Raw genomic sequence first — 19,421 nt, 5'->3', positions numbered from 1 at the left:
TTTATTTTTTAACCTTTTTAACAACGTTCAAAGGAAAACAAGCATTGGTTTTTCCAAATGACGAAAGTAAATTTTACTATGGCATTTCAAATTGCGTGAATCTTTGGGAAAACCAGTCCATAATCTTTGCGTGAATCTTGCTGTCCGCCTCTTGAACTTGCAGTGTCCTGTTCTGATAGGCTGGGGTGAAAAAGATCCCTGGGAACCTGTGGAGTTAGGTAGATTGTATGGAGCTTACAAGAGCGTTGAAGAGTTTCTTGTCTTGCCAAATGTTGGGCACTGCCCACAGGTATCCTGGATATGCACATCATATTATTGAGTTGGGGCATGATATTTTAGGTAGAAGTTCTCAGTGTGTTGAAGTTACTCTGTAGACATGTTTTTATTTGATTTCTTGGTCATTTATTTCTTGCAGGATGAAGCACCCCATTTGGTTAATCCATTAATTGAACAATTTGTTTTGCGCCATATGACATCCTTATGATGCAAGGCATGCTTCTTCTTTTCAATGAAACAAAGTACGAATCTCAGATTTCCCCAATATTTGTGTAATTGGCCTTTAAGGTTGAATCTAATGTCAAGGTGTCAGAAAACTTGTGGATTCTTGTAAGATTCTACACTTGGGAAGCTTCTTGATATCTTGTATAGATGCATTGTAATGTGGAAGGGGAGAAAGATCATCAAAATTCAGATAGGGTATTATAAGTACTTGGTTGGAAATGCTCAGTGTATTATTGGTGTATTATAGGGATTGGATGCAAAGAAGTAGCCAAATTTTATTGTCATGCTTTGAAGTATGGCATTTGGAATTCTATTCATGAATTGAAGAAATGCAAGGCATCTTCTACTGAAGATCTCTTCTAGTGTCATATATGGAAGTATGGCAATTGACGTATGGTATTGTTTCAAGCTTTTGCCCAATTGGCAAGATTCTTCTCATCCATCATCATACACTGAATAGCTTCTACAAACTCTATTTTTGTGTTTCGTAATATTGCTATGTTATGAATTGTATTTTCATGTAGATTCACTCCTATTGCCATGATATATGTTCTACAAGTGAGATTTATACTTACCACCATTATCACATCTCAATGTTTTGATATGTTTGTGAGCTTCTTTCTCCACAAGAGCTTTGAAAGATTGGAACTCAACAGGTATTGTGGAGAAAGCTTGGAAATACTCAAAAGGTTTTTTAATTTTCTTCGAAAAAATAAATCCAGGTATTCATTGAGTAATCGTTAATTAAAGTGATGTAACATCAATTTTTGTCAAGCAATTGGTTTTGTAGTTTGGGATTCTAATTGTGGAAAAGATTTCTTGTGCTTTTTCCCATGCAAATGAACACTTGATTTGGGTTAAATTTTTACTTGTAAAGGCAAATCAATGGTCAATATAAATAGTCTTTCAACTTTCCTCTGGCAACCAATTCACGTTAAGTATTATCTTCACCAATGAAAGACTCGCCTTTTATTGAATAATCATTATTTAACATCCAACAACAAATTTCGAGTCAACTTTGGAACATGTAAAACATCTTTGATGACCGTTCTTCAACTTGAGTCTCCAAATTAGCATTGAATATCTCATGCTTCTTTTTGTAGTGTTCAATTTCTTTTTGGTAGAAAATCAATTTGTATAATTTCATCTTTCACATTGAATTTGATCATGTATAAAGGTTTATCATATATAAAGCTTGAATTGCAACTTTCCTCTGGCAACCAATTCATGTTAAGTATTATCTTACACGAAAGACTCGCCTTTTATTGAATAAGACATCATAATCATTACTTACCATTTAAAAATAAAATTTGAGTCAACTTTGAAACATGCAAAATGCAAAACATCTTTAATGACCCTTCTTCAACTTGAGTTACTCCAAATTAGCATTGAATCTGTTATGCTTTTTTTTGTAGTGTTTAATTTCTTTTAGGTAGAAAATCAATTGGCAAGTGCATTTCAGGCATCATCTAGACTCTTCTTATCTCTGATGATGTATATAATTTCATCTTTCACATTGAATTTCAACTCTTTTTTGTATTTGACCTAATCATCAATATCTCTTGCAAGTTGTGTAATTGTACCATCAACAATGATCCAATATTTTTTAGACATAGTTTCTTTTAATTTTCAACTTCCAAGTGCCAAATTTATTGTCATCCAATTTACTAAGTAAATCCACAAAGATTATATCATCATGCGTTGACATATTTTCGAGAAGGCTATAATCTTATAGATAGTGATTTTCTCTTGTTAAGAGATTACCCAAAGTACATATCTAACTAATGCACTACATAGGTTAAGTCTTGCTTTTCGATTTTGTTCACAAAGACCTCAATTTCAATAAAACATCAAGCTATACCCGTATGAAAACCAACATTTTCAAAAGCGCATTGAACTCTATTTTCTCACATTTTGCATATAAAGTATTGCTCAAAATGCTAAGGATAAAATTTTGGGATCCGAAAGTATGTATTGTTTGAAATGCCAAATGCCATATGACAAAAATTTCAAATCCTAAAGTAGGTATTTTTTTGGTCTTCGAACGTAAAGAAATCTAGATACCATCTTGCCACCTTGGCCCTAAGGTCTCAATAAGTAGCTACTCATCTCATTCTGTGACATTGGGCTTACACGATATTCATCGGACTGAGGGAAGAAAATGTTTATGCGAGCAATCACATTTTAGGTGAGCGGTCACAATTAATCTAGAGCTTTTAGTAGTTTGGGCGAGTGAAGTTAGGCGAGTGGGTCCTACTCTATGGCAAGATTGGTATGAGATAAGGTACTGACCAGTCTTCTCCATGTCCTCTTTTGTGCAAGAACATGCCTTCTATCAATGAGTAGTGAGGAATGAAAGAACAAGGGCTCTAGTAAAGCTCCAGGTTGAGATCATTTTCAAGTACGAAGGCATGATACAAATAATTTTAAAACATTATATATAACCCACACATAAAAGCATAATCAATCATAAGCTTCACAATCATAAGCATAATCTGTCATAATCTCCACAATAAAAAATATAAGTGCTCATTAGCTTCACAATAATATATGCGATGAAGCTCCACTAACTATAACAGTTCAAAAAAACAAAGCTCCCTTTATAGTCTCAATCCCTCTTTTTGGCATTTGGGTGAGGTGCTCCAAGGGCTTCAAACAAGCAGACAACATGAGACCATCTCTTTCAAGAGAGACGCAGTGTCTCCCTAGCTCTTCACACATATCCCTTTGCACACGCATAGGCCATGTTGCATGTGCCTGCAAATGCATCAATGACCACGTTCCCCTCCCTTGTGAAGGTGTGTGAAGGTCCTATTATAGTACCTAGGACTTTGCTTCCTTGGCGCTCGAAAATGGCTAAAACAAGCCGGTTGATTTGTCACCAACACATGACATGATAAGTATTATTGTACATTCTTTCAAATAGATTTCATGCTCAAATAGTTTTCTCTACCTTCTCCATGGGGTCTTCCCTCACATATCCACACTCGATGAACACCATCATGGTGCGATATAGTATGAATCCATTGTCCATTGCCCTACTACACATAATACATATGGTCCGATAAGCATGTCGTCAACAGCAGCCACCCCCCATCTCCCACCGCCTGGAATGCCATGGCTGGAATAGCATTCACAAGAATGACATTCAGGTTGTTCCAGTCTAGAACTTTTGTTCCAGTGACACACTTAACCAAGGTTGATGTGGGAAAGCCTGCCCACATCATGCTCGTCGTTGCCTTGCTAGGTGAACCACCTATTGTGAGGGATGGAGGTATGACTATTTCAAAAAAATTCTAAGTTTTACAAAAGCCCTACATAAATAGACCACGGCATCAATACTCACATTCAAAGAAGGTCTGCAAAATTAGTTCTATATCCAGGCTCAACTAAATGGATACATGTGCCGCTTTCCCTCGTCCAAGAGCATGCATACATCTATCAAGTTAGCTTTAATGACTCGATGGTGCACTTCCACCTCCACCTCCACCTCTGTAGTAAGTTGAGAACCACAGTGTCATGAAACACCCTACATTGATCGACCCACCTTGCTTGCAAGAGAGGATAATGTTGTTTCATCCTCCCTTTCCCTTTCTCGGATCCATATAGTCATCGTCATCTCCCCCCTCCTACATGTCTATGTCATCTCTGCCACCTGTCCTTACTTCACCCACTAGGTCCACCTTTGAACTCCCGAGTCCTTGCTGCCTTTGAAGTATTTCTAAGAACGTGTCCTAGAAGTGTAGCTGGTGGCATGCTCTAAAATATTTCATTACATCTCCTAGAATCTGTATGACGAGTGCATCAACGTCTGTATCAACATGCTCTATCAACTTACATGCCAGGTCCACCATTTGGGCCCAATTAATCTCTCTGGCGATGTATTGTCTCCATTCCTTATTGTCTCTTGGCATGCCAAGCTCCGCCTATAATGATACATCATCAGACAACACACGAACACCTACTTTTCCTACCATTATTCATATTGTACCGTAGAAACAGTTATAAATATAAGCATGAGTTACATTGCATGGCTGCATAGAACACATTTGAGAATAGGAGTATAGTATACTTCTATGGAGTTAACTTCATTGAGCTCAACATGCTGATAGTCACAAACTTTCCTTTTGAGTCCCAATTTATGGCGAACAACACACTAAAAAAACCCTCCCCATTAGTAGGATTGGCGATGGACTGCATCTTGTATCCTTTCGCCTTGACCTTCTCCTATGCACTGTGTAGTGCTTTATCTTTCATCTTCTCACAATCCTCTAGCGTGAGGGATTGGGTGTCCACTTTTTCTGTGTCCACTTTGTCCATGTCCTCTTTGAACTTACACTGGCACTCGTCCTACACATGAGCCACCTGCAAGTGTGTGAGATAACATGTGGCAAAGGATTGCAATGCGCAGAATGAATAACTTCAAAGCACTTACCCTAAAAACAAATTGTGCAAGAATAGCCATTGGCAATTTGTAACAATCCTTGATATTCCCACTCTCTCCCTCGCAAACATGGCCTCCACCACTCTTTTGTCCTCGTGGGTGAACTAGCGCATGAGTGTGTCTCTATTTGCAGTGCCAAACTTCTGCATCATGAAGATATCATGCGCTATTGTGTGAAGGGCATGTAGATGAGCAAGCTTGCACACACAGATGCAATCGGTGAGATGATTTTTTGCACTATATACAAAACACTCTAAAGCACAACACTAGCATAATCAAGTGGTATGATATGCAATGCTATCATCCAAAGTGCAAAACAACATGCCTATGATGAGGGACGACACATAGGCCATGGTCCATCTATTTCCACCTTACAACAGAGAGCAAGAGAGGGCAAGACATGCAGGCCTTCGGAGGTGGTACATGTTGTTAGGGATGTGATAGCTGGAACCCTACTATACAATGAGAGAACACTTGGAAGGTGATAGGGAGACTATGCAGAAGTGGAGAATGTAAATGTAAACAGAGCTTCGGAGGGTAGGGCCTAAATATGATTATGTCAACCAACCTAGACAAGGTAGAGGACATCCTCAAAGGATATTGATAGGTGAGGAACATACTAGAATAAACATCAACTCGCAAAACCAACAAGTAGTTTTGCCTCACTAGGATGGGTTTCAAGGGAGTCGAGATAAATGTGTAGGGTGGAAAACTGAGAAAAAAATGTGCAATGCGGTTATCTAGAAAAATGGACTTGTAGAGCTAGCACCATGTTTCTTTGCTACAAGGAAACATCCATTTGCTCGCCCAATAACTAAAATGGTGTAGTTCTACAATATGACATGCACACATGCTTGGAATGTTGACTCCAACATTAGTCCAATACCAGATACCATCTTGAATGTGTGGCCTATGCAACCTCTCTTACACAAGAAGAGGTTGACTCTCTTACAGCAATAGGATTCAAGATGGAGACTGTTGGGTCTAGAAGCAAATGAAAAAAGTTTACATATGCAGGTGCAAATAGCAACATGGGCCAAGCAGACGATGGTCTATCACCAACCTGTGCATATTACAGGTCAAAAGTTTCAAAGGTAGCTTGGACAAAAATTGAGCTTGCAAAGACCCTTGATGCACATATCGTGCAGAAAAGGGTTGTAAAGTCGACTGAACATGTTAGAAATCAAGGGTAGCAACTCAGCTTGTGGCTCACAATATGAAGTGGCAATAAAAAACACACCAATGTGCACATGTCCAGACTTCCAAGAAAGAGCAAGGGGTAGGAAATCATACTTGGCATGCAAGCATATGTGTTTTGTGTTTTTGCAAGTCTTGGGGCTTGACAGAGAAATGCATAGGTTCACCCACATCAGCCTGTGCTGCTGGAGAGCCAAGAGGTGAGGCTTGCCCTCACGAGGGAAAGACCACCTTTCCAGTAGGCCATGACATGTACGTACTCTATGAGACCACCCAAAATTTTGAAGAACTCAGGGTCGAGGCATGTCAAGACCTATTTGTTTTGAGCAAGGGCAAGGACTAAAAAACTATTTGTTCTTATCAAAAGTAGTTAATTTTGATGTTGCCTTTAGCTGTATTGTAGGTGGTAAACCTTATTCAGCAAAGCAATGTTTTTATTGCAACTTGGTGATTCAAATTGTACTTTGTGCACATGGCATGCTCCTCTGTCATTCATTATTGCATCTCTCTCTCTCTCTCTCTCTCTCTCTCCCCCTCCGCCTAACCTCTCTTAACCTCTCTGCCTAAATGGCCAGGCCAGGCTAGCATGCGGCCGAAAGCCAGTGTGCAGTCAGCGCACCATCACCAACACAACCAACGCGGCAACAGTACCAAGGGGGGGAGGGCACTACAGTGACAAGAGTAGGAATAGAGGAAGGCAACGTCGATAAAGGGGGGTTTTTGCAATAGGCAGCAATAGCAAAGATACTTTTCGAGCTGAGATGATCCCCTGCCTCAGCTTTAGGGGGTTAACCTCAGTTTTGGGTCACACCGATCTACGCAGGACACCATGGCAACTCTGAAAACAAAGACATTTGTTCCTTTGTACTCTGATGTAGCAGCGCTATCCAACCCATTTCCATTACATTTCAAACGGAGAGTCGAATCTGACCCACATGAGCAAATCTATTTTCTACACCAGGAGATAAAAGAACTTAGACTCATGGTGGGTACTCTCATCAAGAGAGTGAAGGACCTGGAAGAGATGGTAAGCAAGCAATTATTGCATAGGTTATTAAAAAATGCAGCACATCTCCACCGACACTGACGTTTGTCTCCAAGGTTGAGAAAATGATCAACGCCCAAGTAAGCTCAACCAAACAAGAGCTAGCCATAGTAGCCAACCAGTACCAAACTTAGCAAGGAAGACCTCTATGAAAAAGTAAAAGAGCAGGAAGCTATAGTGTGCAATAGGACAATACTATGCATTGGGGGGTTGCCGGATAACTGTTTTGATAGCCGTGAAGAAGCCTCTACAGATGAGAAGATCACATGCCTCCAAGAATATATACCCCAAGTGGACTAGGAAGAAGATGATATCAGGATGATCTCCCCAAAAGGGAAACAACTCAAATTTTACTTCAATGAGAGGATGGGATTAATGAAGATTCTTCGATAGACAAACAAGCTGAAGGGTACAAAAATATGGACATCAAAGGAGCTCACTTCGATGTAGCTCAAACAAAGGAAAAACGAACTCACTAAAGTGAAAGATGCACGTAGAGCCGAAAAATGGGCAGTTTACTACCGAGATGGGCAAGCACTAATAAGACACTTTAGGTCTAGACCCTCAGTCTTAAACTAATGTAATGAAAGGCCTTTTTGCTATAGAATTACAACTTAGAATTCTGTTATGCTATAATAACCTCGAGCTGAGTTGCCATGTGCACTCCTCGACTCTCTCTAGATTATCCAGATGATGTAAGGATTTTTGCTTTGCAATTTGTCCCATAAGCCCGTGAGGCATTCTGCGGATGTTAATAGATCTCTCTCTCTCTCTCTCTCTCTCTCTCTCTCTCTCTCTCTCTCTCTCCCTCCCTCCCTTGCTCCCTCCCTCCCTTGCTCCCTCTCTCTCTCTCTCTCTTTGTCTCTCTCTCTCTCTCTCTCTCTCTCTCTCTCATATATATGTTTGTGTGTACACTTTTCTTTTTAAGTGAAAATTTTATTGCTTTATGGTGCGCCCGTGCACGCGCGTGCATACACACACACACACACAATTAGCCGGAAAAGAAATCACGACAAGAGGCTAGACAATAAGCATGGTGACGCTCAAGGGCCATAGAGGAAAGGAGAACATGAGGGCAAAACGTTATCATGGGAGGGGAAAAGGGATTAGAAGGGGAGGGAATGAAGAGGGAGACTATGGCACAAGGGAAAAGGGAGAGGGGGAAGAGAAGCATGTACATGATGGGAGGAGGAATGTAAAGATGGAGACATCAAGGGAAGAGGGCCATGCTTTATTTGAAAGGAAGGGAAGGGGGAAATCAAAGTATGGAGGGAATAACCCAATATAATATCCATCTCCACCTATTTTATATTACTTCTCCCATGGACTTTGGGCCATATCTCACTAAATGCATGCATGGGACTGCCGCCTAGGTGGAGGGGTGGCACATGGAGGAGCCATGCCACCTTAACATTTTATAATATTACTACCATGGATTATGTACAACACACCTTATGGGTCCTCTTACATGGAAGGGTGGCACAGGGTCATGCCCTGCCACCTCAACCCTGGGTCTTATGCACTCCATATTTTATTATACTATTGCTACACATACAAACACACACACATATTCCTTAGACAAATTTATCCATGACGGTTCCCCCCCCTAGGCAGGGAATGCACAACATTTCCATGCCTGGGTCCATCACGCACAAAGAAGGGCTTGAGGTAACGCTTGTTGATCACCTTCGTGCCATATGGCTCATGCAGCTCCTGAACTTGTACAGACCCATTGCTACATTCCTTGATGACTTTGTATGGACCAGTCCACAATGGAAGGAGCTTCTTATCCATTTGGTGGTCCAATCAGTTATCAAAGCATAGCATAACATCCACCTCAGCAAAGTGTCTTTCCCATCCCTTGCGAATCTTAGCATCCAAGCAGACCTTTTGTCGATTCTTTTGGATCTTTGTTTGGTGTAGTGCAAGGCATCGGGTTTTATCTAACTTCTCAAGTTGTACCAATCTGGCCTCTACATGTTCATCTTCTGTCATCCTCTGTTCTTGTGCCATCGGAATCTCTATCTCTAGTGGTAAAACTGCCTCAGTACCATACACCAACTCAAAAGGAGTGTGACCTGTAGACGTTTTATGAGTGATGTTGTAAGCCCACACGGCTTCAGTGACCTGATCCCACTGGCTCCTGTTCCCTGTGGCCATTTTTCCCATGGTTTTACAAAGGAGGCCATTGGTCCACTCTGTTTGACCCATGGATGCTGGATAATAGATGCTAGAAATGCGATGATCAATACCCATGAGATCCAAGAGCAATTCCACTACTTCATTTAAGAATGGACTCCCATGGTCAGATACTATTTCCATGGGTGTCCCAAACCTTGTGCAAATACGTTCAAATATGAAATTTGAAACTGCCTTACCATTTGCAGCGGGGAGGGCGATAGCTTCAGCCCACTTAGTGACATACCTAGTGGCTACCAAAAGATAGTTCTTTTTATGGGTAGTCATGGGCAAGGGCCCGACAAAATCTATTCCCCACTTCTGAAACGGATGGATGGACATCACTGGGTGATGTTGCCCAGGACGCAAATCCTTCCTACCAAAGAATTGGCATGGTTCACGGGTTTTGTAATACAAAGTGACATCCTTGAACAAGGTCGACCAATAGTATCCAGCATGTAAAATCTTCTTAGCTGTATAGTCACTAACATAGTGGCCTCCACAAAATCCATCATGATAATGCTTCAATACCTTATGCACTTCATCTGCATCAATGGCCCATCTTAGTACCCCATCCATGCCTTGACAATACAAGAACCCATCAAAGAGAGTGTAGCACCTACTATCTCTTCGGATCTTCTTTCTCTCATAGCTAGTACTTTTCGGAGGAAAGGAGAAAGCAGTCAAAAACTTGTAGATACCACCATACCATGGATCCCCAACTTATATGGCTGCTACAAGGGTTACATCGAGGCACTCCTCTAAATCAATCAAAGCATTCTTCAAGTTGGAACAACCCCCTTTTATAATTTTGAAAGAAAAATCATATTCTTGTAGAACTACCAACCATTTGGCCAACCGGCCCATGGGATTTGGTGATTGAAGAACCTGCTTTGTAAGACCATTGCTAGAGATTATAATAAAGGAATTTTCGGCAATATAGTGCTTAAATTTCTCAATGCAAAACACCAAAGACAAGGCATGCTTGTCAGCCTCAGAGTAGTGTCGTTCAGTTTCAAGCAATTGTCGAAGCAAATCGAACAGGATACATGAACCGATCCTCCCCTTGCTAGAGAAGAATACCCTCCAGATGTGCTCACCAAACCCAGGATTGATATAAAAAGTCTTTAACCAATCAAGATTGCGTAGAATGGGTTCTGAAGCTAGAGCATTCTTGATTTGTGTAAACCCATGATCACAATCCTCATCCCAAGAGAAATCAACCCCATCTTTTAATAGCATAGTCATGGGTCGTGTGAAAGCAGCATATTGATCAATGAAGTGGCAATAATATCCTGCTAGATTGACAAATGAGCGTACTTGACATTTGGTTGTTGGTGGGGAGAGCTTGAGGATGGCTTCTACCTTCTCGGGGTCAGAGGCTTGGTTTATGCCCTCGGATGACACAATATGTCCCAGTAACCTCCCTTGAGTGGCTCCAATGGTGCATTTCTCAGGGTTGAGACTGCCATTCGCACCATTGACCCTTTGGAAGGCCAACCTAACCTTCATGACATGCTCCTTACGTGACGAGAATATACAAAAATCATCTAAAAACACCTCCAAGAAATCCCCCAAATAAGGAGCAAACACCATCTGCATAAATCTTTGAAAGGTAACAAGAGCATTGGTGAGGCCAAATGGTATTACTTTGAATGCAAATGTCCCCCAGGGTGTGGCAAATGTGGTTTTAAGCACATCTTCTTCGGCAATTCTGATTTGATAAAACCCGGAGTAACCATCACAGAAAGTATACATCTCATGACCACTTACCTTCTCAAGAATGAGGTCTTGAAAGGGCAGAGGATGATGATCCCTCTTGGTGGCCGCATTGAGTTTCTTATAGTCGATGCAGACCCGCCACTTCTTGTTTTTCTTTGGGGTGACTACCACTGGTGAAACCCATTTAGTATTGTGAACCGGAACAATAAACCTAGCTTCTACAAGTTTCTGCAACTCTGAGCGCAAAGCATCGGTCTGTAGGGGCCCTAATCTCCGACACTTCTGAGCCACAGGCTTCGCATCAAGCTTCAACTCTATCTTGTGCGCTATGGTAGTCACATGGCGAAGGTGGCGGTAGCTAGTTGCGAAGAGATCAGGGAAATCTTTGAACATTTCTAGGAACTCGTCTTTCTCACTTGGAGTGAGGTTTGGGGAAAGCATAGATTCAAGTTGTTGACTAGCTGTTACCTTTTCTACAGGTGGCGGGGTCGGAGACACCCCCATCATGTAAACTTTGTCCTCTGAGAACTCCTCCCTCCCATCTGATTCTTCCATTGATTCAGACACTGAGGATGAGAGAGTATCACTGTCTTTCTCCTCTTCTTCTTCTGGTTTCGTGGCACCTAGTTGCACTGGGATCTTCTCCTTAGAAGCACCAAAAGACATGTGTCCTATCTTCCAATAGCTAACTGCATCACTCTTTCTCAACCATGGTCTCCCGAGTATGGCTGGGTAACTCTTGCCTGTATCTTCAATGTCCACTACATAGAAATTGACGGTGGTGGTCAACCCATTGACAGTGATGGGCAAATCCTCAATGACTCCCAGGGTGGCGAGTCGTCGACCATCTGCTACCTTGATTCGAGTGGAGGAATGCCTTGTACATTTCAAATTCAATTTATTCATGATTCGGGGCACCATGATTCCGAGGGTGACCACTTGCTCCTACGAGATCTTTTAGTCTTCTCTATTGGTGGGTTCGCCATCTCAGCATCTGAGGGCTTTGAGAAGGACACCTTCTTCCTGGGGCAGCTGGGTCCACGGTTTGGAGAGGGGTCTGAGGTGGTACGGCTTCTTTTCCCGAGGTCAAGGATCTCTACGTTAGAATCCTCAGTGCCTGATTCACTTAGAAGATTCACCCTTGAAATATTGGGACATTTCGTGCGATAATGACCCTTCTGGTGGCACTCGTAGCACACAACATTGGCACGTTCTCTTGGAGGACAATTGGATTGATTTCTGATGCCCACCATCTCAAGCCGAAGATCACTTCAGGACCTTGGCTAGGTCATTGACCCTGGGTTCTTTAGCAGGAGGGGCTGGGGGAGTAGCAAGGAGGGGGGCTCGTGGGCGAGGCTGGGGAGATCTTCCAAGCGGAGGTTGAGGATATACTCCTTGTTGAGGGTAAGCATCTAAAGGAGGACCATACATTTGAGGTGAAGGTGGTGGATACATCCCTGATGTGAGGGGTGGGGGTATGCCCTTCAGTTAGACCCCCCAGGTTGTTGTTGCAAGAATTGAGGGGATTGCAGAGGGACAATCGTCTTCTTTAAAGCGGGGTAGACTGAACTTCATCAAACCTTTGAGCAATCTCATGTGCTAGCACCATAGTTTCTAGATTCTCCCATTTAAGCTTGAGGCAAAATTCATCACTTGCTCTTGCTACAAGGTAGCCCAACACATGCTGAGTCATTCCAACTCAAAATCCGGCATTGTCCTCTTGTGTGGCAATTAAACGGTCCAGGAGCATGACCGCTCGCACGTCGTCTCACCTTCTGACTGCTTCAAGTTTGCCACCTGCAGGTACACATTCTCTGGCTCCTCTTCTTTGTCGAAATACTCATCACTGCTGTCAACCTTGGCCAGCTTTGGCGAACATCTTTGGCCTGCTTCTCATACCACACTTGAGCTAAACCCTCTAGAAATGTGGGAAGAACCAACATCCATATATCTTCAGTAAGAAAGTTGAGAGAAACACAATGGCGCTTGAAGGCCACAAGATACTCATTTGGATTTTCTTCAACCCATCCACAGAACACGGGAATGTCAGCCATGCTTGAAAAATGAAAAAGAGAGAGTCGAAATGAGGCTTATCTATTGGCAAACAATGGAAAGATGTAGCTTGAACTGAAAATCAGGTGAAGATACATCCACAAAGCACACATAGGCAGGGTAGGGTGTGACTGGTGTATTATGAAATATTACATGGGAAGAATCTTCAGCATAGAATAGCTCATAGACAATCTTAAAAGGACCAACCCTCATGATATCACATCCATCTTTACAAGTGAGGGTTAGAGATGGCGCTGCATGAGGTTGTTCATCAAGGCAAACAAGAATGCCATGACAAATGTCAACAGTTGGAGTACTCAGCTTGGTTGCAAGTACTTGCAGGTGCAGACTTGCTATAACAATACTCCTCACCACCCGGTGAAGTGAGCTTCACACGCATGCCAGCAGCCTTGGTCGAAGGTTTGTAAGCTCCATCAAATTGAAGGATCTAAGATGTCATCACACCAAGACTAAAATCCGGACATCCCAAGTTTCTCGGTAGTCCAGGATAGGTAGAAGGAGAGGGTGGGGAGAATTAAATACTTGAGCCAAACATTCAGCACCAAATAAACTTGCAATCCTTTGTTGATAGTTTATCTTTAGACAAAAAAGAATTACAACTTAAAGCTAAAAAGGAGGCACAAAGGGTTGATTAGGTACAAAGGGATTCCTTGGTCAAAACATTACCAACCATAGCTGAGCCCTAGAAACCTTTGTAGTGAGATTGAGAATAAACCATTCAAGACAAGCTTATCCACATGAATTAACAAGCAAATACGCCAAATGTCCCCCCAAGCTTGGGGAGCATCCCACCCATCGAAGAAGGACACCCTTTTAATTACCTTCAAAGTAGCAAGTAGCTCGATCACCACACAATGAGTAGAATTGAAATCAAAGTCCTCCCAGTGTATCACTAGTTCTTCACCTTGAATCATCCACGATGTATCATCCTACCCGTTGTCTCCTTGAGCAATGAACTATACAATCAGTTGTTGAAGATCGACATGAAGATCAAGAAAGAGATCTCGCCCATTGGTAGCCATAAGGTGCGGAGGACCAAGCAGCAAATCCTTAAACTCATCGAGAAGCGACATAAATATCCACCCTCCTCGTGTGGTGTGCATCCGTGAAGTGAACTTGAAAAAGTTCAGAATTTGCGATCTAGTAGGAGATATGAGTAGAGCACATGAAGTGAAGTACTTTTGCTTTTTACAGTATGTGAAAACTCCCCACGGTTAGAGAGTTACAGTTCCCGAGATTTCAATATATAAGCAAAAATCATTACATTTTCATCACTTCTTATCTTTTGGCCCAATGATAAGTCTCCCTTTTGTGAAGGGGGAGGTCTTGGGTTCAAATCCCACTCTTTAATAAAAAGAGAGGAGAGGAGAGGAGAAGGAGAAGAGAAAGAGAAAGATAAGAGAGGGGGGGCGCGGGATCTGTTACAGTTTTGCAAAAAAAAAAGTCCACGACCAGAAGATGCAGGAGCCCATAAAAGCATCGCGATATGTCTGTGATGTGACAGGTGTACACAATAGATGTGCGAATGCGCGCGTAGGAACTCAGAGGGAGCACGGATGTGACAGTTTTGTAGATGCGACCGGTATGAGCAGAAGATTCACCAGCCAGAATACACGTAGGAACCGCGAGCAGAAAGCAGGCAAACTGGAAGCGTAGGAGGAGGGAGGTTTTACAGTCGTAGAGATAGGGAAGGCACACAGTTTGAAGGTGTAAAAGTAGAGAACTGCGCACGGAAGAGGTCGCAGAGTCGCACCCAGTCGTAGGAGTAACAGGTTTTACACCACTAGCCATGGAGATTTCGATCCCAGCAGCCACACCATTTCTATTAGCCGGAAAAGAAATCAAGACAAGAGGCTAGACACTAAGCATGGCGACGCTCAAGGGCCATAGAGAAAAGGAGAACGTGAGGGCAAAACATTATCATGGGAGGGGAAAAGGGATTAGAAGGGGAGGGAATGAAGAGGGAGACTATGGCACAAGGGAAAAGGGAGAGGGGGAAGAGAAGCATGTACATGATGGGAGGAGGAATGTAAAGATGGAGACATCAAGGGAAGAAGGCCATGCTTTATTTGAAAGGAAGGGACGGGGGAAATCAAAGTACTAGCTAGGTGGCTTTACAAGAATGAGCATGTCTCATCAAGGAATAGCCCCCTTCTTTTATAGCCAAGAGAGAGGGTCTCTCCCAATAAATGCATCCTCCCACATGCAAGGTGTGTGTGGAAGAGTTTCCCATGTGGGCTAGGCGATTACGCACTCTCAATTGTGTGCGATAACGCTTGGCCATATTTTTCCACATATATCGACTCCCATATCCCAAGTCTATGATACTCCCTTGGTCTCTTCCCAATTTTATAATACGTTCAAACATCTAGGAGGACAAGTGGAGGGTTGGCACAAGGAATCTTGCCACCTCATCCTACTTTCCCCATTATTTAACTTGCACTCTTGGACCTTCTATACCTCCCCCACATGGGCCTATCCTATATGGAGGGAATAACCCAATATAATATCCATCTCCACCTATTTTATATTACTTCTCCCATGGACTTTGGGCCATATCTCACTAAATGCATGCATGGGACTGCCGCCTAGGTGGAGGGGTGGCACATGGAGGAGCCATGCCACCTTAACATTTTATAATATTACTACCATGGATTATGTACAACACACCTTATGGGTCCTCTTACATGGAAGGGTGGCACATGGTCATGCCTTGCCACCTCAACCCTGCATCCTATGCACTGCATATTTTATTATACTATTGCCACACATACAAACATACACACATATTAATGCCTTTTTCCTTCGATAAATTTATCCATAACAACACACACTTCCCTTCTTTTATTAAGACCCCTCCCCCCCCGATTTTTCCTTTTACCTCTATTAAAAATTCCCATTGTACATCACCCTTTAAAAACGTCCTTATCATAGTTATTGGGATAAATAAACAAAAAAAAGAACCCCCCATGCTTTCCTTTAAATGTATTTCCCCCTGTTTTCTATATTTTAAATATTCATTTTTTAAAACTTTTTTCTTTTTTTCTTTCAACCCCTTTTTTAAAAATATATTTCCTATTTAACCCCCCTTTGTTTTAATTTTTCCTATATTAACTTTGTTTCATTTATTTAATTAGTTGTCTTGTCCTAATTTATCTTTCCTCTACCCCCTTTTTTTAAATTAACTTACTAATTATTTGAAAAGAGAAATCCAAAACAACACCTCCCCCCCCTCCCCCCCGCATTTTTGTATCCCCTATCTTCTCTCCAAATGGCACTCAGACTTATGCTTTCCCTAGAGCCTCTCTAGAACATTTATTAAACCCCCCCATCGCTTGCCGAATTTTTTCAGAGTAATACCTTCCCTAAAGACGCCTACCTACCTGCCTCCCTAAAACATTGATTTCACTCATAACTACCCTAGAGCCGACCTACTCGCCTGACTAACGTCGCGACTACTTGGCATATAAAGTACCTATGCTACCCTCCTCCCAATTTTTTTCTTAAAAACTTCCTTGTATTTTGTTACCCTAATTCTAAATGTCTTATTATTATTATTATTATTATTTTTCTACATAAAGACATTTTCCTCACCCTTATTAAAATTAAACTACCCCACACGGCCCTTAAACTACATATATTCTAAAAAAGCGCACCCCCCCACTATGCTTTAACTCTTGGCCTTCCCTATGCCTCCCTAAATCCCTTGTATTTTTCCCACCTTGAAGTTCCCAAAAATTCCCAAATCTTGACTACCCCTCTACCCGACTACTCACCTCACGGATCTATGTAAACCCCTCTCTCATTTCGTACCCCCTCACAATCCTCTCAAACCTCCTCTAACCCCTCACAATCCTCTCCACATTCATGCTTCCTCTACCCCTGTGACTGTCTACCCACTTTTGCTTGCTAGCTACATCCCATAGTAGTCATATCCCATACAGATTCTCTCATTGGCTTGCCTCCCGTGATGTCTGGCTTCCCATGTGGATTAGCGTCGTTGGAATAAACTTGCAAATCGGGCATCGTATGGTACTTGTTCAATGCCTTCTCTATTATGTTCCCCTATTCCCATACCTTATGTGCTTCCTGCCTGATTGTGTGGCAGTGGGAAGTGGTTTGGCAGTGGGAAGTGGCTCCAGCCTCCATGCTCCAAATGTTTGGCCTTCTTGTCCACGTTATTCTCCATTTGGTTCCCTTCCCTTCTATCCTCGTTCAGTACAAGTCCTGTAGGCGATGCCCTTTGATGCGCTACCAAATCCCTTATAACCTTTCATTGTATTGTTGCCAACTGGTTGTTCAACATTGTGTCTTGTTGCCAACCGACTGTTCAATGCGGCTACCCAATTACATGGTTGTGGACTTTGGCTCCATGCAACTTGCATGCACAAGTCTTAACGCACCTTCCTGCAAGCTTGTTGCAGCTCACTAGCACTATCTTTCTCCCTTATTGCAGCTATGTACAAATCTTTACTTACTTTTGCTTCTGGATTGCTACCGCTTGCTTTACTTGGTAGCTACTCAGTCCTCATTGCCTCTTCCACCTTCAACCGTGGCTCTTCGATCACCTTCAAGTTGACTGTGTGCTCTAATTCTCCAGGTTCTTTGGTCTCATAGATGCAGTCATGCCTTCCTTTATAAACAACAGTTAGTAGATGATCATAGCTGTATAACCCTTCGTTATAGGTTGTTATTCATTATGATATTAAGTGTTTTGAGAGAAGCTTTACACTTTACTAGTGACCAATTTTGCTACGTATTCTTCCTTGTTTGGGAGCGTCCCCCTCTTGGTCTTAGCTATGTAGGCGACCTCTTTTACATGTCTTGTAGGCTTAGCAATTCCGCTTTCTACAATGAATCCCCTCAGCATGCTTTGGACTTTCTTTTCCACATTTATATGTACAATCGTTCTTAATATTTGTTATAATTTTAACAATGATTAAATTTATTTAAATAGTTTTTTAGGATGCCCCACTTGCATATAGCTAGATTCGTTTTTCATTGCATTCAATCTTTTCAGTTAATTTAAAACAAATTTTATACACACACTCACACACAAAATTCTATCATGCTTAGTGCTTTGTTTGCTTGTTCATTAACTCATATAAATATATATATATATATATATAAACCCTTTTTATGATTGTTAGTTAGGAACCCCCGGTGATGGTTACTGTCAATGTATACCCTTACCAATTTTATAGTAGCCTTCATTATAGATTTCTTAATTTTCCTAAATTTTCTAAGGCATGGCTCTTGCTTCGATTTGTAAATTAAGTACTGTCCGAATTAATTTATGTGGCTATTTTCAATTCAATCTAACTTGCATTTGTCTTTATTCAATTCCTTTATCCAAATCATTGTATTTTCATTTTTAATTGTTTTAGAATTAGTTGTTTAATTGTTTTTCCTTTTTGGTTTTTCCACATAATTTAAGTGTTGTGATGGTCTAACCTAAGGTTGTGGAGTACACCCCACTTGATTGTTTTTTGGTAAGGGTGTGGACCACCCCCGTATTATCTCACACACTTTAATGGTGGATGATCCCCCTTTTTATGCTAGATTTGTGACACCACTTTACTTATAGCACGGTATTTTCAAAAATTTACTTGTGAATCTAGAAGGTTGTCTATGTTCCTAGGTAAAGCAATAACATGCCAGGGAATACAAGCATTACCTGTCTACCCAATTGAGACTATGATGCTCTAACACCTAGTTTTTCTTGGATGGTGGCAGGTAAGTGGACCCTGACCTTGGACTACCTGACGGATTCGACACTTTTCTACCAACTGCATACAGATTTTATGTACACCCATAAGATGAGAAATTTATTATCCACCCTTATTTGAGCATCGTGTGTCGTGTTGTTAAAAGGTTTTATTTTTTAAAACACACACACACCCAAACCTTGTTAACTTTTGGTCGGGTTAACCATGTGTCATCCTGCTAATCCTTAGCTGGGTTAGTCACATGGCACATGCCACATGCCATGTTGCTCGTTAAATCTTATCGAGTTGTGTAGGAATGAGGTCCTTGTACGACTCTGCTTTAGGAATGACTTATCCTTTCCACATTGTACTTTTTGTTGGAATGTCATAGCTACGCAATCGTTGTGCCTAGTGCATGATTGTCTCCAGATAGTTATGGAAATTCCATGATGTGTCTTGTTCCAGTGAACAAATTGAAGATCACAACAGGAAGATCATAAAAGAAATATCCACCTGCAAACATTTATGATATATTCCCTTTTGTAAACACTTA

General features: G+C 41.7%; 1 protein-coding gene across 1 annotated transcript in view; it reads left to right on the top strand.

The window, feature by feature from the left end:
- Positions 1 to 1,037, top strand: part of LOC147896947 (uncharacterized) — a 123,665-nt gene extending 122,628 nt beyond the window's left edge. The window contains exons 7-8 of the mRNA XM_087381633.1: positions 164 to 289; positions 416 to 1,037. Of these exons, the coding sequence (XP_087237759.1) occupies positions 164 to 289; positions 416 to 484 (195 nt within the window). The 3' untranslated portion in view covers positions 485 to 1,037. The remainder of the gene's footprint in view (positions 1 to 163; positions 290 to 415) is intronic.
- The last annotated feature ends 18,384 nt before the right edge of the window (positions 1,038 to 19,421 follow it).

This window comes from Dipteris shenzhenensis, chromosome 11, assembly GCF_047967505.1.
Source record: "Dipteris shenzhenensis isolate YYH24624 ecotype China chromosome 11, Dip_SZ_1.0, whole genome shotgun sequence".
Classification (NCBI taxonomy): domain Eukaryota; kingdom Viridiplantae; phylum Streptophyta; class Polypodiopsida; order Gleicheniales; family Dipteridaceae; genus Dipteris; species Dipteris shenzhenensis.
Note: the sequence above shows the minus strand (reverse complement) of the source record. Positions and strands in the feature narration are given on the sequence as shown.